The sequence below is a fragment of the Schistocerca serialis genome, chromosome 4 (assembly GCF_023864345.2).
Source record: "Schistocerca serialis cubense isolate TAMUIC-IGC-003099 chromosome 4, iqSchSeri2.2, whole genome shotgun sequence".
NCBI lineage: Eukaryota > Metazoa > Arthropoda > Insecta > Orthoptera > Acrididae > Schistocerca > Schistocerca serialis.
The window spans coordinates 683,275,495-683,294,417 of NC_064641.1; the positions used below are offsets into that span (position 1 = coordinate 683,275,495).

General features: G+C 42.5%; 1 protein-coding gene across 1 annotated transcript in view; it reads left to right on the forward strand.

Moving 5' to 3' along the window:
- The window catches only part of LOC126474692 (transient receptor potential cation channel subfamily V member 5), a 169,240-nt gene that overhangs the window by 100,791 nt on the left and 49,526 nt on the right, over positions 1-18,923 (forward strand). Inside the window, exons 10-12 of the mRNA XM_050102170.1 lie at positions 4,673-4,776; positions 4,865-4,947; positions 13,939-14,503. Coding sequence (XP_049958127.1) covers positions 4,673-4,776; positions 4,865-4,947; positions 13,939-14,503 — 752 coding nt within the window. The remainder of the gene's footprint in view (positions 1-4,672; positions 4,777-4,864; positions 4,948-13,938; positions 14,504-18,923) is intronic.

The following is an 18,923-nucleotide window of genomic DNA, read 5'->3' on the forward strand; positions in this document are numbered from 1 at the left end:
CAGTAACTATCCTTTCTGGAAATATCACCGAGGTTTAAGACTGGAGTCACTGTGTCAGGAACACAGACACACAATTATTCAGTTACCAACTTCCAGGTTGCCTGTAGTGGTAGCCCGAGAACTGCCAGAGAACGTGAACTGTGAGCCAATAACAATAACTGCCAGAGGAGAATACAGATCTCTGACAGTTATTTCCATAGTCGCTCGAATTCCTTTTGCTAACTCTCCTTGTACAACCCGTCCAAGCTAAATTAACACATAAGGCGGGGGCTCAAGGGATCGACTGTACTTGTTAATGCCTGTACTGCAGCTCCTATCAGCCACCACTCGGACATTAACTTTATTTAATTGTTTGTGCTAAAAGTAACGAAGGCCCACGAGATAGTACACAGTTCTTATCAATAGATGGCGCGCAGTCTCACAGTTATTCCCATGGCCTATAGAACGCCTTCCAAATGCGCAGTACGATCTTCGGTCAACAGATGGCGCGAGGCACTGTTGACACTAGACAGTTATTGAAATAACTACCAGAATCAGAGGAACGGTTATCGCAGTAATTGGTTATTTCTATCAGTTACGTTATTTTTTGCCACCTCTACTTCCTACCAACTCTAGCCCCACCTTCCTCCTGCCTCATTCTCAGGGCTCCCTCCCCCTCCCTTCTCCTGAGTGGCTTTCCCCCTCCCTCTACTGTGCTCCTCTTCAGAGTTTCTGCACTTCCTCCTGCCTTGTCTTCCCTCTTCATCTTTCGCCCCACCTGTCTCCTGCCTCTTGGTGCGCCCCCTGACGCCTCTATTCTTTTCATACCGCCCCCTCCCCTGCTGCACCTTGCTCTCTCCTCCTTTTCCATCCTCTCAGGCATCTTCCTCGGCAGGTCCCTCCTGGCAGTTGTATTCTTCGTCCTGTGTGCTTCATCTCTCCAAGTGGGTTTAAAGTGTCTTGTTCTGGAGTGTTTTTAATACTGTGGCCAACTTTTAACCTGTGTGTGTGACTTCAGTGTCTTTTTTGTACTCTGCGTCTTTTTTTTAACTTTACGTCGACTTTTTTAATTGTCCCCCCCCCCCCCATGAGCGTCTCCATGTCAGTGCATTTTTACCTTTATTATCTCCCCTTACTCTGTTTTATGTCCCTCTTTTTATCGCCTTTATATGTTTAATTTTCTTCTTGTATTAGCTGTCATGTCACTCTGTTGAAGAGCGGCGGATTGTGCCGCTGACAGCCCTCCCCTTCCCATATGGGGCAGGAGAATGAAATCACAATAAAGAAAAAAAAACCCAAGTACCATCAGTCGCGTCTTGCAGCAGTGGCAGCAGCAACTACCACCACCTGAAGATGTCGAGCAGTTACACCAATGAAATATTGCGGAATATACACACTGCAATCTGGCGGCAAACCCGGGCAGTATATTTGCAACAGTCAGTCAGGAAAGCATGAAAAGTCACAGTAACTACATTGTTAAATTGTGCAAGTTTGTTTTTGATGAGTTCCATAAACATTATTGTAGTCTTACTGTAACTTATTTTTAATCCTACTTTCCCACATGCTCTACAAAGTTCTTCCATTCCACTGAAATTTATCTTTTCTAAAGGTGTACAATACCGTGTCGTTAACAGAATGAAGATGGTTCAAAAATGTTCCACTAACGTGCATTCCCCCTAACATTTTATATTTTAACCATCTGAAAACTTCCCTTAGGACTGCTGAGAATGATTGTGGTGATACGGTAATTCCTTGCCTGTCTTGTCTTTGTTTTAGTATTTTATTATACTGATGCAGCCTAATGGTAGCTGTAACTCTGATGTACCATTCCTTACCATGGGTGGGGCTGAAAGTGAGTCGAAATTTTCTCAAAATATTCGTAATTTAGTATTCCCAGTACCTGTAGGAAAGTAAACGTCATTAACAACAAATTTATTAGTTTTTGCATTAGAGCGGAGTTTTGAGAACAGTGCAGCAGCCCGTCTAAGAATCAGATTTCATATATAATGTAATAAAACTTATTTCAGAAACACAACTGTGTCTTACGAAAGATAAATAAACATAAATCATGCCTGGCAGCAGAAAATATTTCCTCGGAAGAATTATTGTTTTTTCAAACTTACAAGAATTTTACAATGGGAAAAATACAATTGTAGAAGTATGACAAATTTAACTCCCAATGAAATTCATATCACTGCCTTTTCTTAAATTTTGAAGCTGTATCATCAAAAACTTCAAATCTGTGAACGTACAACCGCTTTACTTCATTGCAAAACTTAGTACCAACTATGAATGAAGGAAGTTTGATTCTATATTCGACACAAAAATCATAGGAAAACGAAGCATTTGCTTTGAGAGAAAAGGCGGTGGCGTTGTCAAAGCAATCGTCCTGACATTCGGTGAAAGTGGTCGGATCTTTTCCTTCCAGAGTACGACAGTCGAACCTTATATTTCAATCTCATACACAAAACTTTTCTGCCGCAAAGAAGGATTATTGTCAACCATTTTCCGTCGTTGGAGATATCTTCGAAGAAGTGTTCTTGGTTCACTTTTGTATAGGTGGACATAGATATTTCGAATTCAAAATAAACCTCTATAAGAAAACTGACAGTTACTTTCCAATCTGCTACCATTATCAACACAAGTGGCTCTAGTAGAATGGTCTAGATCTCTTTGGCAGAGGTAATACTTAGGTAGCAATGGTAGTGAGTCACATTCCGAAAATTACTTAAAACTTAGATGTTGCAAACGTTTACGAGGTCTCACAAGGAACACCTTGAGTGCGAGGTCGCAAAATGCCAATGATTTTTATGGCATTCGATGCCCCACATATTTTCTACCATGCAATCACAATACTGACTGCTAATGGCAACAATGAGGGGGGGGGGGGGGGGTGCGGGACTGAAGGTACCCCATGCTGATCACAGCTTGAGGCTACGGAGTGTAGTTGAACTGCCTGGTCGACGAGTAACTCAGAACAATACTACAGTGCTGGTGGTGTTGACATAAAGCAGAGCAACCACAACGATAAACAAGGCAAACGTTGCATTATATCTACAACGACAATTGCCGAAGTTGACATTTCGTCAGAAAGGAAGCCACGGAATTTCGCAGAGTGAAAAAGAAGTCGCACCTGGAATATTAAGGTTTCTGCAACATCAGTCAGTGGAATGTGCGGACAATGTACGTGAGCAGTGCAATGGTGACGATACGTGTTTAACAAGTGAAAGTGATATGGAATCGGGTTTCGAGCCATGTAGTTCAGAGAGCCACAGCCGGCCGAAGTGGCCGTGCGGTTAAAGGCGCTGCAATCTGAAACCGCAAGACCGCTACGGTCGCAGGTTCGAATCCTGCATCGGGCATGGATGTTTGTGATGTCCTTAGGTTAGTTAGGTTTAACTAGTTCTAAGTTCTAGGGGACTAATGACCTCAGCAGTTGAGTCCCATAGTGCTCAGAGCCATTTTGAATCAGGGAGCCACAAATCCCGTCTCCAGAGAAACGTAGTAAAGGACAATCGTTGTCCAAGGACCGGGAACCAAGTATAATTACGTACATGGGAGATCTTAAGGGGTGACAAGGTGCACTTGTTACAAAAACTGTTGTTCGGGCGTTTCAAGGACGCTCGCTACAATTTACAGGGTGTGCGTAATAATATACGTTACGCACTTCAAACTGCGCGTGACATGGATTACAGTGATTTCAAAGGAAGCAGTGGATGGCTGCTTAACTTCACTGCTATAGAACTGGAAGACAAATTGCAAACGGCGGAATCGGTCCAAAAATTTGTAGATGAGATAAACTTATCACATCGTTCAGTAAGGAATTTTTTTTCAACTCCAACCAGTCGCGATTTGAGGAGTAAATTCAGGTGAAAGGAACCCTGTAATTAGAGGCACCAACAGAGTTGTATGAAGATTAAGTAACAGCAATGCCTTAACGCATTGGTACACAATTATGTCGACTGTTAATCTGGATGGGAAACTGGGCTGCGAGAAGTAGGAGATGCTCTATCCCCTACCGTTCTTTCTCGTGTGCGTGATATTGCAAGGGCAGCACGGAAAATTCACGTCGCAGCAATCAAGAGTGGGAAAATGGAAGTAAGAGATCTACAACTATGGTATGAGCACTGCTTTTGGCCAATAGCTGGTCAAAATGTAGTGGATACCTAGCTGAACGTACTGCATGATTTGCAACTCTCAAGAAGTTTACGTTCGATTGTGATGGTGCGAACCTTTGTGTCCACTGTAGCACGCCTTTTTTCATTCCGTGTTCATGGTGCCACTTAATGGTTTGTTTTGAACATTTCTTGACTGTCGACGATGTCCATTTTGTGAACATCCCATAGAAGTTCGATCTCTGCACCTCCCGGACACTCATTTTACGTCGCTCTCCTGACACACATGGTGAGTCATTAGCAGTTAATATTTGTTAAATGAGCCTTGCTAAATACTGATCATACGACCTCGTGCTCAAAGGGTCCCTTTTAGTCATGCGACTGAATGAGGCTACTATTACCTATCAAAGATCGGTGCAAAAGAGCGTTTCTTCTTTTTTATGAACAGTGTGAAAATGGGACTAACTACTTGTATTAACTAGATAACTGTTACATAAATTGACGGATTTGACATAGTACACAATAGAAAGCTGACAGTGAAATTATATGAGTTGTATTTGACTTCACCACTTGATCAGGAAGCATCACGTGCGCAGCCTACCCGCTCTCGCAGATCGATACCATCGATATCGAAACAGGAAACATCAGCAAGAACTCAGCCTTGAATCTGGTAGTATTTGGGGTAAGTCTCTTCACAACTTCGTGAATTTATTCGGCGTAGTTATTCTTTCCATAACTGTTCTTTTTTCCTTTTGCCTTTCTATTTTCAGGAGAAAGACGACCATCTAGAGCTGATGGACGGCGTTCTGGTCGACCTCCTGCACGCTAAGTGGAACGCCTTTGTAAAATTCAAGTACGTACCTGTTGGTGGACTTGAGTCCATAACTGAGACAAATTGTTTAAATATTTCGTCCCCACCTGCAACTGTAAATTTTACTATATTTGTTGTACCGCTTGTGACGACCAAGTTTTCTGGAAAGTCAAATGTAACGTACTTCTTTTTATTTAACCTTTCTTTTATATGCTTTCACCCGTTACATCCTGAATGTCAATTCACCTCTGTTAACTTCCGTGACCTTACCGATAATTGAACAACAGTTTTCATTTACGAGGGCAGTTCAATAAGTAATGCAACACATTTTTTTTCTGAAACAGGGGTTGTTTTATTCAGCGTTGAAATACACCAGGTTATTCCCCAATCTTTTAGCTACACAACACTATTTTTCAACGTAATCTCAATTCAAAGCTACGGCCTCACGCCACCTTGAAATGAGGGCCTGTATGCCTGCACGGTACCATTCCACTGGTCGATGTCGGAGCCAACGTCGTACTGCATCAATAACTTCATCATCCGCGTAGTGCCTCCCACGGATTGCGTCCTTCATTGGGCCAAACATATGGAAATCCGACGGTGCGAGATCGGGGCTGTAGGGTGCATGAGGAAGAACAGTCCACTGAAGTTTTGTGAGCTCCTCTCAGGTGCGAAGACTTGTGTGAGGTCTTGCGTTGTCATGAAGAAGGAGAAGTTCGTTCAGATTTTTGTGCCTACGAACACGCTGAAGTCGTTTCTTCAATTTCTGAAGAGTAGCACAATACACTTCAGAGTTGATCGTTTGACCATGGGGAAGGACATCGAACAGAATAACCCCTTCAGCGTCCCAGAAGACTGTAACCATGACTTTACTGGCTGAGGGTATGGCTTTAAACTTTTTCTTCGTAGGGGAGTGGGTGTGGCGCCACTCCATTGATTGCCGTTTTGTTTCAGGTTCGAAGTGATGAACCCATGTTTCATCGCCTGTAACAATCTTTGACAAGAAATTGTCACCCTCAGCCACATGACGAGCAAGCAATTCCGCACAGATGGTTCTCCTTTGCTCTTTATGGTGTTCGGTTAGACAACGAGGGACCCAGCGGGAACAAACCTTTGAATATCCCAACTGGTGAACAATTGTGACAGCACTACCAACAGAGATGTCAAGTTGAGCACTGAGTTGTTTGATGGTGATCTGTCGATCATCTCGAACGAGTGTGTTCGCACGCTCCGCCATTGCAGGAGTCACAGCTGTGCACGGCCGGCCCGCACGCGGGAGATCAGACAGTCTTGCTTGACCTTGCGGCGATGATGACACACGCTTTCCGCAACGACTCACCGTGCTTTTGTTCACTGCCAGATCACCGTAGACATTCTGCAAGCGCCTATGACTATCTGAGATGCGCTGGTTTTCCGCCAAAAGAAACTCGATCACTGCCCGTTGTTTGCAACGCACATCCGCTACAGACGCCATTTTAACAGCTCCGTACAGCGCTGCCACCTGTCGGAAGTCAATCAAACTATACGAGACGAAGCGGGAATGTTTGAAAATATTCCACAAGAAATTTCCGGTTTTTTCAACCAAAATTGGCCGAGAAAAAAAATGTGTTGCATTACTTATTGAACTGCCCTTGTAAGAAATTAAATGATCATTTTTTCTGTCCGCCCCTGGTAGCTGAGTGGTCAGCGCGAAGGAATGTCATACCTAACAGCCCGGGTTCGATTCCCGGCTGTGTCGGAGATTTTCTCCACTCTGGGAATCGGTGTAGTGTTGTCCTTATCATCATCATTTCATACCCATCTACGCGCAAGTCGCCGAAGTGGCGTCAGTTCGAATGACTTGCACCAGGCGAACGGTCTTGCCGACGGTAGACCCTAGCCACACGGCATTTCCATCAGTTTTTCTGTTAACTGCACATTAACATTACTGCACAAACAATTATACGGACTGTAACTAATCTGTGATTCACAATGTCGCTTTGAAAATGACACGGGGGGGGGAGGGGGGCGGAGGGAAGGGAAATAATAAGATAATAAGCATTATTATAAATCTTGAAACTCTGTTGGTAAAAAACAACTCATAAAAAAACTTTTTCTAGCATAACCGTCTCTAATACAATGAAGGCTTTCACGACCGTATGTTTCAGCTGTTGAGAATTTTTCCGGGTTGTATGGCCGTGGTCCATGGAACTCTTCAATTCCTGACGTTTCTTCCAAGGCTTCGGAGTTGTTCCTGGTTGTGCTGAATCTTGCCGACAGTCGGGAACACTCAGCACAACCAGGAGCACGTCCGAAGATGTCCAACGTAGCCTTGGACGAAACGTCAGGGACTGAAGAGTTCCATGGACCACGCCCGTACAACCTGGAAAAATTCTCAGCAGCTGATAACTGTCTCTGCTATTATAATTCTACAGGTAACATAAAAACGCACTTGCCTTTCAACTGAAGCACGGACTTGTCGACAGTGAGCAGTTAATATTTTACCTTATCTCCAGGTCTCCTAACAAACATTTAGATGCTGCACACCATTCCAACCTTGACTGCAGTGCTTGTTCGACTTGTTGTGCGAGCAATTACGATATAGCTTTAGCATCAAAACTACAATACATAATTTCATGTAAAATATAATTTCTGTCAACCAAGTTACTGAGTACATATTGCGTTGCGCCGTACGAAAATACACTCGCCGGCACAATAGCAAATGGTTCAAATGGCTCTGAGCAGTACGGAACTTAATTGCTGAGGTCATCAGTCCCCTAGAACTTAGACCTACTTAAACTTAACTAACCTAAGGACATCACACACATCCATGCCCGAAGCAGGATTCGAACCTGCGACCGTAGTGGTCACGCGGGTCCAGACTGAAGCACATAGAACCGCTAGGCCACAGCGGTCGGCTACAACAGCAGAACTATAACATACACTGATCATCCAGAACGTTATGACCACCGACCTACTATGGATATAAACTCGTCCAGGCGATAGCAGCGTCATCTGGCGAGGAATGACTGCTAGTCAGACGCACGCACGTTGCATGTAGTATCAGTAAGCGTGTTGCCCGTGTGTAGAATGGGGAAGCCGCGAGACCAATCTGAGTTTGACCGATGGCAGATTGTGATGGCCCGGATGCTCGGCACGAGCGTTTCGGAAACAGCGCGACTTGTCGGAAGGTAGAAGAGTTCTATGGCGAGTATCTGCAACACGTGGCGGAACCAAGGTGAAACCACGTCCATACGTGGTAGGGTCAGACGGCGACCCCTCGTTACAGATGTCGGACGTCGTAGGCTGGGCAGAATGGTAAAACAAAACAGGCGGCGAATTGTGGCGGAACTAACATCTGACTCTAATGCTGGGCAGAGAACAAGTGTGTCTGATCACTCGGTGCAACGAACGCTCCCATCTATAGGCCCCTGCACGCATGTGGCAATGTTAACACCACTACATCGGCAACTACGACTGAAATTGGCACGTGACCATCGGTACTGGACGCTGGCGCAACGGCAGGGCGCTGCATTATCCGATGCCTTCTTCATCAAGCCGATGATAGGGCGCGAATCCGTCGTCTTCCAGGGGAACAGGTCTTGATGTCTGTCCTGCGGAGCGGCTCCATTATCCTGTGGGGAACATTGCATCCATGAGTCCAGTGTAGCTCGTACAAGGCACCATTACGGCCAAAGAGCCCCGTACAATGGTTGCAGACCACTTACACCCAATCATAACAAACATGTTTCACGATGGCAGTGGCATTTTTCAACAAGATAATTGGCCGTATCACAAGGCCAGGAGTGTGTTGGAGTGGATAGAGGAACACAGTGGCGAGCTCCAATTGAAATTCTGGCCCCTCAACTCGCCATAACTGAAATCGATCGAACACATCTGGGATGAGATTCAGCATGGCATCGCTCCCATCCCCGAAATTTGCAGGAATTAGGTGACTTGTGTGTGGAGATGTGGTGCCAGACTCCTTAACAGGCCTCATTTGAACTCTTCTGTCAGTTAATTTGGAGCTGGAACGGCTGCTTATGTGTGGTTCCTGTTGATTCTCTCAGTAGGTGGGATTGTACTAGGCATGGCCTTCACCTCAACAGGAAGGGGAAGGGTAAGTTGGCTGGGGAAATAGCAGGAAAGTTAAAGGGGGGAGGCACTGTCATGAGTGGTAAAATACCAGTGGTTATAGGGTTCAGAAAAGACCTTTTTAGGGTAGGGAGGACAGAAAGAAAGCAAATTTTAAGAGAGGTTAGAACTGAGACTAACCTTCAGTTTGAGAAAGAAATCAAAAAAACATAATTCCAGCGTATTACATCAGCATAAACAGCTATTGGTTAAGAATTTTCAACAGTCAGCAGATATTTTAACTCTACCCAATTTTAACTCAGTTATGTGAAATGTCAGCTATCTTTATTGCATCAAAATATTCGAGGACTGAGAAATAAAATTAATGAATTAACTTATATCGAGCACCTGCAGGTAACTTTAATCTATTTGTAAACCACTGAAAGGATGGGGTTGTCAGGTTCGGTAGATGCTGCTATGGAATACCTCAGACCAGACATATCAAGTAGCTTCCATAATATGAATTTGACCCTCACTACCACAACAGAAATAATGTCCATCACAAAATCTTTAAAATCAAAAACATCTAGTGGGTATGATGAAATATCAACAAAGTTAATTAAAGAATGTGATTCTGAGCTAAGTAACATATTAAGCTATCTGTGTAACCAGTCGTTTATCAGTGGAATATTTCCTGAATGGTTGAAATATGCTGAAGTTAAGCCACTGTTTAAGAAGGGAGATAAAGAAATAGCATCAGATTTCCGTCCAATGTCACTGTTGCCAGCATTCTCAAAAATTTTAGAAAAAGTAATGTACAGTCGGCTTTATAACCATCTTATCTCAAGTAACATACTGTCAAAGTCACAGTTTGGATTCCTAAAAGGTTCTGATATTGAGAAGGCTATCTACGTTACAGTGAAATTGTGCTTAATTTATTAGACAAAAAATTGCAGGCAACTGGTATATTTTGTGATCTGTCAAAGCCATTTGACTGTGTAAATCACAATATCCTTTTAAGTAAAATAGAATATTATAGTGTAACAGGAAATGCTGTAAAATGGTTCAAATCTTATATCTCTGGCAGGAAACAAAGGGTGTTATTAGGAAAGAGACATGTATCAAGCTATCAGGCATCATCCAACTGGGAACTAATTACATATGGGGTCCCACAAGGTTCCATTTTGGGGCCCTTACTTTTTCTTGTGTATATCAATGACCTTTCATCAGTAACATTACCAGATACCAAGTTCGTTTTGTTTGCCAATGATACAAACATTGCAATAAATAGCAAATCAAGTGTAGTCTTAGGACGATCAGCTAATAAAATATTTGTGGACATTAATCACTGGTTCCTAGCCAGTTCCTTGTCATTAAACTTTGAAAAAACACACTACATGCAGTTCAGAACTTGTAAGGGGTGTCCCACTAGTATATGTCTTACATACGATGACAAGAAGCTAGAAGAAGTGGACAGTGTTAAATTCTTGGAATTACAGCTCCAGCATCTGCTGGAGGGCGCTGTGGTCGGCGTAGTCCGTCTGCTCTCGTAGTGCCAACCTACGATCGTGCACCTACGCTGTGGCATCGGAACTATCGATACCACTGTGTCTAACGTTGCTACACCAAATGTTAGTTTGAGATCAGTGGTATACGTGCGAAGAACTGGGAGATATGCACTTACTTGAGGAGCTACCCCTTAATATCAGAAGGAGGATATCATTTCAGCATGATGGGGCCCCATCACACTTTGCAGTCCAGATAAGCTTAAGTATTATGGTATGAGTGGGACACTTCACAAATGGTTTAATTCATATTAGGTGGAAGAACGCAAAAGATTGAAATTAATAGTACAGATAGCCTGCAAAAATCAGCAGAGTCCTTTAACTGGTGAGGTCTCAAGAATGATGTCCCACATGGTTCAGCCTTGGGTCCCTTATTTTTCTTAATATATATTAATGACTTGTCACTCTATACTCATGAAGATGCAAAGCTAGTTCTTTTTGCTGATGGTACAAGTATAGTAATCACACCCAAAAAACTAAGTAGTTCTCTGCAAATGAACTCTGACTAAATTTTGAGAAAACGCATTATATACAGTTCTGTACAATAAATGACATAACACCATTGATAAATAAATACTGTGAACACAAGTCTGTTGATAAGCCACAATATTCCAAATTTATGGGTGTATGCACTGATGAGAAATTCAATTCGAAGAAACACACCAATGATCTGCTGAAACGTTTAGGTTCAGCTACTTATGCTATTAGGGTTATTGCAAAAAAAAATGTTCAGTTATGTGTGGAATCTTATGGGACTTAACTGCTAAGGTCATCAGTCCCTAAGCTTACATACTACTTAACCTAAATTATGCTAAGGACAAACACACACACCCATGCCCGAGGGAGGACTCGAACCTCCGCAGGGACCAGCCGCACAGTCCATGGGTTATTGCAAATTTCGATGATAAACAATCAGTAAATTAGCCTGCTATGCCTATTCTCATTCACTGCTTTCATATGACATCATTTTTGAGGTAATTAATCATTAAGAGAAAAAATATTCATTCCACAAATGCGTGTAATCAGAATAATAGTTGGAGTTGTTTAACGAACTTGGGATAGTCATAATACCTTCTCAATACATACAGTCTCTTATGAAATTTGTTATTAATAACCCACCCCAATTCAAAAATAACAGCAAAGTGCATAACTACAACACTAAAAGAAAGGATGGTATTCGCTATTCTGAGTTAAATCTGAGTATGGCACAAAAAGGGATGAATTATGCAGCCACAAAAATCTTTAGTCATCTACCAAATAGCTTTAAAAGTCTGACAGATAGCCAACCAGCATTTAAAGACAAATTTAAAAACTTGCAGCAGCGTGGACTATCAGCTGGAGACCATGGCTGTGGTTACCCTTGACGCTGCATCACAGACAGGAGCGCCTGCCATAGTGCACTCAACGACGAACCTGGGTGCACGAATGGCAAAACGTCATTTTTTCGGATGAATCCAGGTTCTGTTTACAGCATCGTGATGGTCGCATCCGTGTTTGGCGATATCACAGTGAACGCACATCGGAAGCGTGTATTCGCCATCGCCATACTGGCGTATCACCCAGCGTGATGATATGGGGTGCCATTGGTTACATGTCTCGGTCACCTCTTGAACAGTGGGCGTTACATTTCAGATGTGTTACGACCCGTGGCTCTGCCCTTCATTCGATCCCTGCGAAACCCTACATTTCAGCAGGATGATGCACGACCGCATGTTGCAGGTCCTGTACAGGCCTTTCTGGATACAGAAAATGTTCGTCTGCTGCCCTGGCCAGTACATTCTCCAGATCTCTCACCAATTGAAAACGTCTGGTCAATGGTGGCCGAGCAACTGGCTCGTCACAATACGCCAGTCACTACTCTTGATGAACTGTGGTATCGTGTTGAAGCTGCATGGGCAGCTTTACCTGTACACGCCATCCAAGCTCTGTTTGACTCAATTCCCAGGCGTATCAAGGTGGTTGTTCTGGGTACTGATTTCTCGGGATCTATGCACCCAAATCGCGTGAAAATGTAATCACATGTCAGTTCTAGTATAATATATTTGTCCAATGAATACCCGTTTATCATCTGTATTTCTTCTTGGTGTAGCAATTTTAATGGCCAGTAGTGTATATACAGTTAGAGAACATTCCAGAACAATGATTCTTGATATTTGTGGACACTTCCAGAATGTCCTCGAACCGAGTATAATAATTAAAGTTTTACAATTTAGGGGAGTTTTGAACTCGCGACCCTCCATGCAAAGGCCTAGTATCATAACCTCTACACCACAGTGACTGTGCTATTGAGCTTGTTCTGCGACATTGCTGTAGCAGCCAGGGAAGATCTGTACATTGGCCTGCAGGATCCCCAGACCTCATCCATTGTACTTCTTTCTGTGGAACTACATGAAATCCAAGCTGTATTCTACCCCTGTTGACTCTGAGGCGAAGTTTATTGCAAAGAATTCTTGCATCGACCACACAAATACCGAACACACCACGCATTTTCCAGTACGGGACTCCCTGCTACGACGACAACTGCTCTGTGCAGAGGTTAATGGTGCTCATTTTGAACATTTCTTGTAATGTAATAGTGATCAGAACAACAAATCAATGAAAAACATTAAACACCGTTTTATTCTCAGTCACATACAATAACCTCCTGCATACTCAATACTCAAACTATATGCGTTTCCTACACATCTTTGCTTTACAAAATATCTCCATCATCATCCTTGCTAGTTTGGGCACTGAGTTTTTGAACACTGCATATATAAATTGTATTATAGTATTGTCTAGTATGAAAAACAGCCCACAGTTGCACTAAATTATGTTTATTTTAAAACTTGTTCATGGTTTCTGCTATAATAATATAGCCATCTTCAGAAGTTACACTAATAAATGAAAAATGTCTTAGCCCAGCTGCTGCGTCAAGACCAATAAAATAACTATAACAGACATAAGCCTGTCCTGAACATAAGTAAAATTTGGGTGCCATATGTAATTTTACTTATGTTCTAAACAGGCTTATGTCTGTTGAAGTTATTTTATTAGTCTTGACGCAGCTGCTGGGCTAAGACATTTTTCATTTATTAGTGTGACTTCTGAAGAAGGCTATATTATTATAGCAGAAACCATGGTCAAGGTTTAAAATAAACATAATTTATTGCAACTTTGGGCTGATTTCATTCACGACAGTTTGTAACGGTTGCTGTTGTCGCTGCCATGATGAAAATAATGTATTATAGTACTATTAAACCACATGTATCTATGAACTGCAATTTAATGCTGTAAAGTTCTTGCAGGAAATAATAATAATAATAAAAAAAGACATACTTAATTATATGACACCCTCATTTCCCAAACTGGCGTTTGCTACGTGATTGCACTTGTTTTAATGAGGCTACAGCAGTGCGTTGTGCACTGATTGCAGGTTCTACCGGCAGTTCTTCCTGTTCTGCTTCTACTTCATGTTCTCGCTGGTGTGCTTCACACTGCGGCCGGGCCCGCCCCCCACCAGCCTCAAGGCGACGGCGAGTCCTGCCATCAACGCCAACATCCCCACCAACGCCACTATCGCCACCAACGCCACCACCACGCTGTCGCCAGCCAACGGGACGACTGCCACCCTCGCCTTTCTCGCCTCCAACGGATCACTGCCCACGCTTAATCAGTCTCTCGTCAAGAGCGAGAAGAGATTCCAGCGTCTACTACCAAAGGCAGCTGGAATTGTTCGTGCAAATCGAATCAATAAAGTTTCTCCTATGGCAAGTGTGGTTCCAAACACAACAGACCCAAGTCCGCTCCACAGACTGAATGCTTCTCGCAGTCGCCAACATCGCGGGAACAACTACGGCGCAAGTGCAGTAACAATAGTTTCGCACAATGTCTCGAAAAGAGAAATTATTGAAGGCGATCTGAATCACACACGGATGGAGGAGGGTGCCACATTCGCTACAGTGACGCCAGTCACACCCACCACAACACCACAAACAACGGTCAGTGTTATGTTATTTTTTGTTATTATTATTATTATGTGCGATTAGACCCTGTTGGATCACTCAGCTTCTTGATTCTTTTTCCTTTTTTTCCACACTGCTCTCATTTTTTTCTGCATGGGCTCTCTTCCTTTCTTCTGTCCATGTGAAACTTCGACTTTGTAGGTAAAGAATGACAGTGCTGGAAAAACTCTTACGTTATTTGATTTTCAAACAGCTGAGCAAAACTGAACGTACTCAGACAGTTCTCTCTTTACTTATTCTGATCATCACTAAACTGACACACAATATTTTTAGCGCGACGCAATCTTTCAATAATCCCTACAAGAAAAATAGCCCTGACTAACAATAACCTATACCCTTCATGAATCACTTACCTCACAAAAATCTTCGTTACTCGAACTACAGCAATACAGCGGGCGCCAATACTGCCAGCTAAATAAAATATTCTAACTACTGAAGGCACTAACTACAGATAGGCATAGTTAGCAAATGAAAGATTTTGATAGAGAACAAACAATGTATTTACCTTAATAGTGATCAGAAGTCATATATATCAGTTCATGACATCCAGTCTTACAAATTTCCTTTTTCTTACGGATACAGATCGTCCGCTCATAGTAACCTCTCAAAACTCTGGCATCTCTCTCCGCTCATCCACCACCGCTGGCGGTTCACCTCCAACTGCCCAAATCCACGCGCTGTTCACATTCAACTACCCAAGACTACGCAATCGAAAATTCCAACAGTGAGTCCAACCAGCCACAGAATGCACACAGCGCAGTCGGCGATTTTCATACAGAGCACTATGTGGTGTTACCAACATAAAAACCTAAACAGCCAACTTACACATTTTATTCCTGATATCTTTGGAGCTTCGCTCTCTGACTTAACTTCCCATCTGTCAACTTTCTGCTTAAATACCTTTCTTTCCAAAATATCTGAATAATGTATCTGAGCTTTTTGTAGGTCATTCTTGACCTCTTCTATCCAGGGTTTAGTTTTAAGTCCTTCTATGTATCTAGGAATTTTGTGCGTATGTCTTGCTTTCGGAGGCCTAGAGACGTGCCCATAAAATTTTAATCGCCTTTTTCTAATGTCTGCTGCAAGCTTTGACAGTTTCTCAATTGAAACTTCCTGGCAGATTAAAACTGTGTGCCCGACCGAGACTCGAACTCGGGACCTTTGCCTTTCGCGGGCAAGTGCTCTACCATCTGAGCTACCGAAGCACGACTCAGGCTCCGTCCTCACAGCTTTACTTCTGCCAGTATCTCGTCTCCTACCTTCCAAACTTTACAGAAGCTCTCCTGCGAACCATGCAGAACTAGCACTCCTGAAAGAACGGATACTGCGAAGACATGGCTTAGCCACAGCCTGGGGGATGTTACCAGAATGAGATTTTCACTCTGCAGCGGAGTGTGCGCTGATATGAAACTTAATCTGCCAGGAAGTTTCATATCAGCGCACACTCCGCTGCAGAGTGAAAATCTCATTCTGGAATTTCTCAGTTGTTTGACGAGATTGTAGTCTATAGCCCTCTTCTGTTTTCTCTGGCCCTAGTATCTTTCTGATGATTTTACTTGCTTCCTTTAATAAGTTTTCTTGGTCATCTTTAATGTGTACTGTCAGGGTTTCACTGGAATACAGGACTTCAGGTTTTAATACTGCATGATGTCTAATTTTAGTGTTTTTGGACAATCATTTTTTATTGTACACCTTGTAGGTTCTATTGTGCCATTTTCTCTCGCCCCGTAGATTCAAGGACTTCACCTAAGTGTTTAAAGTATGGGACTCTACTGATATTACAGTATTTTGTAGTCAAGTTTTGGGTGTCTGTTTTTGTGGTGATGAACTCAGACTTTAGGAGAGATATTTGCAGACCAACTTTCTCTGCAAGTTCTTTAAGGGTTTCAACCTGTTCGATTGCTGTTATCCCATAATCCGCTAGTAAGGCTAAGTCGTCAGCGAAAGCTAAACATAAAATTCTTATGTCATTCTTGACCCGCCCTATCTGCATAGGTTTCCAGCAGTTTTTATTCTTCAGTTCCTTTTCCCATTCGCGGATGATCTTGTCCAGCACAAGGTTGAATAGGAGAGTAGACAGACCATCACCTTGCCGGAGCCAATTTTGATCAGGAAGGTCTCGGATATTTCACCACGAATTTCACCTTGGAGGTGAGATTCTTTGATGACGTTAAGGGTTTTTGTATCCAACCCTTGTTCTTCAAGGATATCAAAAAGTGCTTGTCGGTCAACTGAGTCGCATGCCTTTTTAAGGTCAACAAACGTGCAAATTATTGGGCTGTTTCTAACTGGTTTGTAATTTAGCACGGTCTTTAGATTGAAAATTTGTTCTGTGCAGGATCTACTGGGGTGAAATCCACCTTGGTATTCACCAATTTTGTTTTCCAGTTTCTCTTGTGCTCTTTGAAGAAGACAGGCTGATAGAACTTTGTATGCGGCCTGAAGTAGGGATATGCCTCGATAATTATTTTCATCAGATTTGTCCCCTTTTTTGTGTAATGGATGAATAAGCGCACATTTCCATTCCTGAGGTAATTTTTCTGTCTCCCAAATATCTGCAATGATTTGGATTAACTCTCTGACAGTATTTGGTCCTAGAGATTTCAGTAGCTCAGCAATAATCCCATCTTCACTAGATGTTCTATTGTTTTTTAATTTAACAGAGTGTTTGTGAATTTCTTCTTGTGTTGGTGGGGGTTATTCAAGGTGCGTGTAAGTAGGTCTTTCTTTAGGGAATCTCGAAGGTGATTTCGGGAAATTAAGGAGTGTTGAAAAACAATGTGCCAGTTCCTTACAGTTTTCCTGGTTAGTCAGTGCAAGTTTTCTGGCAGATTTCTTGAAACATAAATTTTGTGCGCTGTATTCGCGAATTTTTTTACACAGGTTCTCTAAAAATCATGTGTATTGTAGGTGGGGAAGTTTTCTTCGATTAAGTTCAGTTGGTTTTTCAGGTATTTCTTTTGGTCTGTCTAATGATTTTCGCCACTTGTTTCCTAGTTTCTTAAAAATATTGAAGATTTTCCGGTGTTTTCTTCCTGTTGTCGTTAAACAAGGCATTTTTCACTTTTCTTAAGCTTTGTCACACATTGTGCCCCACCATGGATATTTTGTGTTTTTCTTCAGGGGGACTAAATCTTTAGCCTTCTGGATTATTTTACTGTGAAATTTTTCCCAAGTATCAGCCTGGGGTTTTTCCAGTTCTTCTCCAAGCTAAGTTTCTTTGATTATTCTGGTGTCAAATTTCTGGTAGTGCACTTTCTTGCGGTGGACTCTCTTTCCAGCAAATTTCATTTTTATCCGTGTTAGATAGTGGTCTGAATCTATGTTTTTACCACTACGGACTTGAATGCCATGAACTTCCATCTGTAGAGGATGCGAGATCGCAACATGATCAATCTGATATTCACCGAGCTCTTTTATTAGGGCTCTCCAGGTCTTTTGTTTTCGGGGATCCTGCCTCAGTGGTGTTGACATGATTTTAAGGTTGTTTTGTTGGCATAGTTCGATAAGCCTTTTTCCGTTTTTATTGGTAAATTTATGGGCGGGATATTTTCCTAAAGTTTTCCAGTATTGTTTTATTTGCCTATCTGAGCATTGAAATCACCCAATAAGTTTCTGATGTCTTGCTTTGGAATTTTAGCTATTACTTTCTCAAGATCGGTCCAGAATTTCTCCACAGTCTGTGGATCCTTTCTGTTAGCAATGTTGATGGGGACATGAACATTAATGAAGGTATATTTCTTGTTAGCGCACTGCATGTCCATTGTCATATGGCGGTTTCTTATGGGGCACACATCTCTTATGGAGTCTGTTATATTTTTATATATGACAAAAGCCATTCCTAGAAGCGGAGCACCTTCAGAAATACGGTTTTCCGTTGTAAAGATGCGATAATTTCCATAATCTACTGTGGCTTCATCTGTGACTCGTGTTTCTCGAAGGACTAAAATCTGAATTTTTTGTCAGTCTAGCTCCTGTACTAGATTGTGTAATTTTCCCGGTTGAATTAGAGTGTTGATATTAAATGTGCCCATATAAGTAATAGTTTTGGGTGGAAGTCTGCCAGAGAACTCCGACTTTCTCTGTGTTCATGACTGCCCATGTCCCCTAGATTACAAAGACCCGGTTGTCGCCTGTTGGCGGCGGCTTGAGTACCGCCTGGGGTAACATTGTTATTAATTTCACGAATCATAATGGCTTATAATTGTTTGTTCAATGTTTCCACTGGGTTATTAGAACCAGGGATTGTTAGATCCTGGAGCAATTATTGCAGTCGACCCTAACATGGGGAACAGACACAGACCAGAAAGCCGCCCATTATGGGTTCTGACGCGTCTAGGTTTTCTATCGTTAGCTTTTAGATTAACCCTAAAAGCAGGGCCGCCTCTTCCGACAG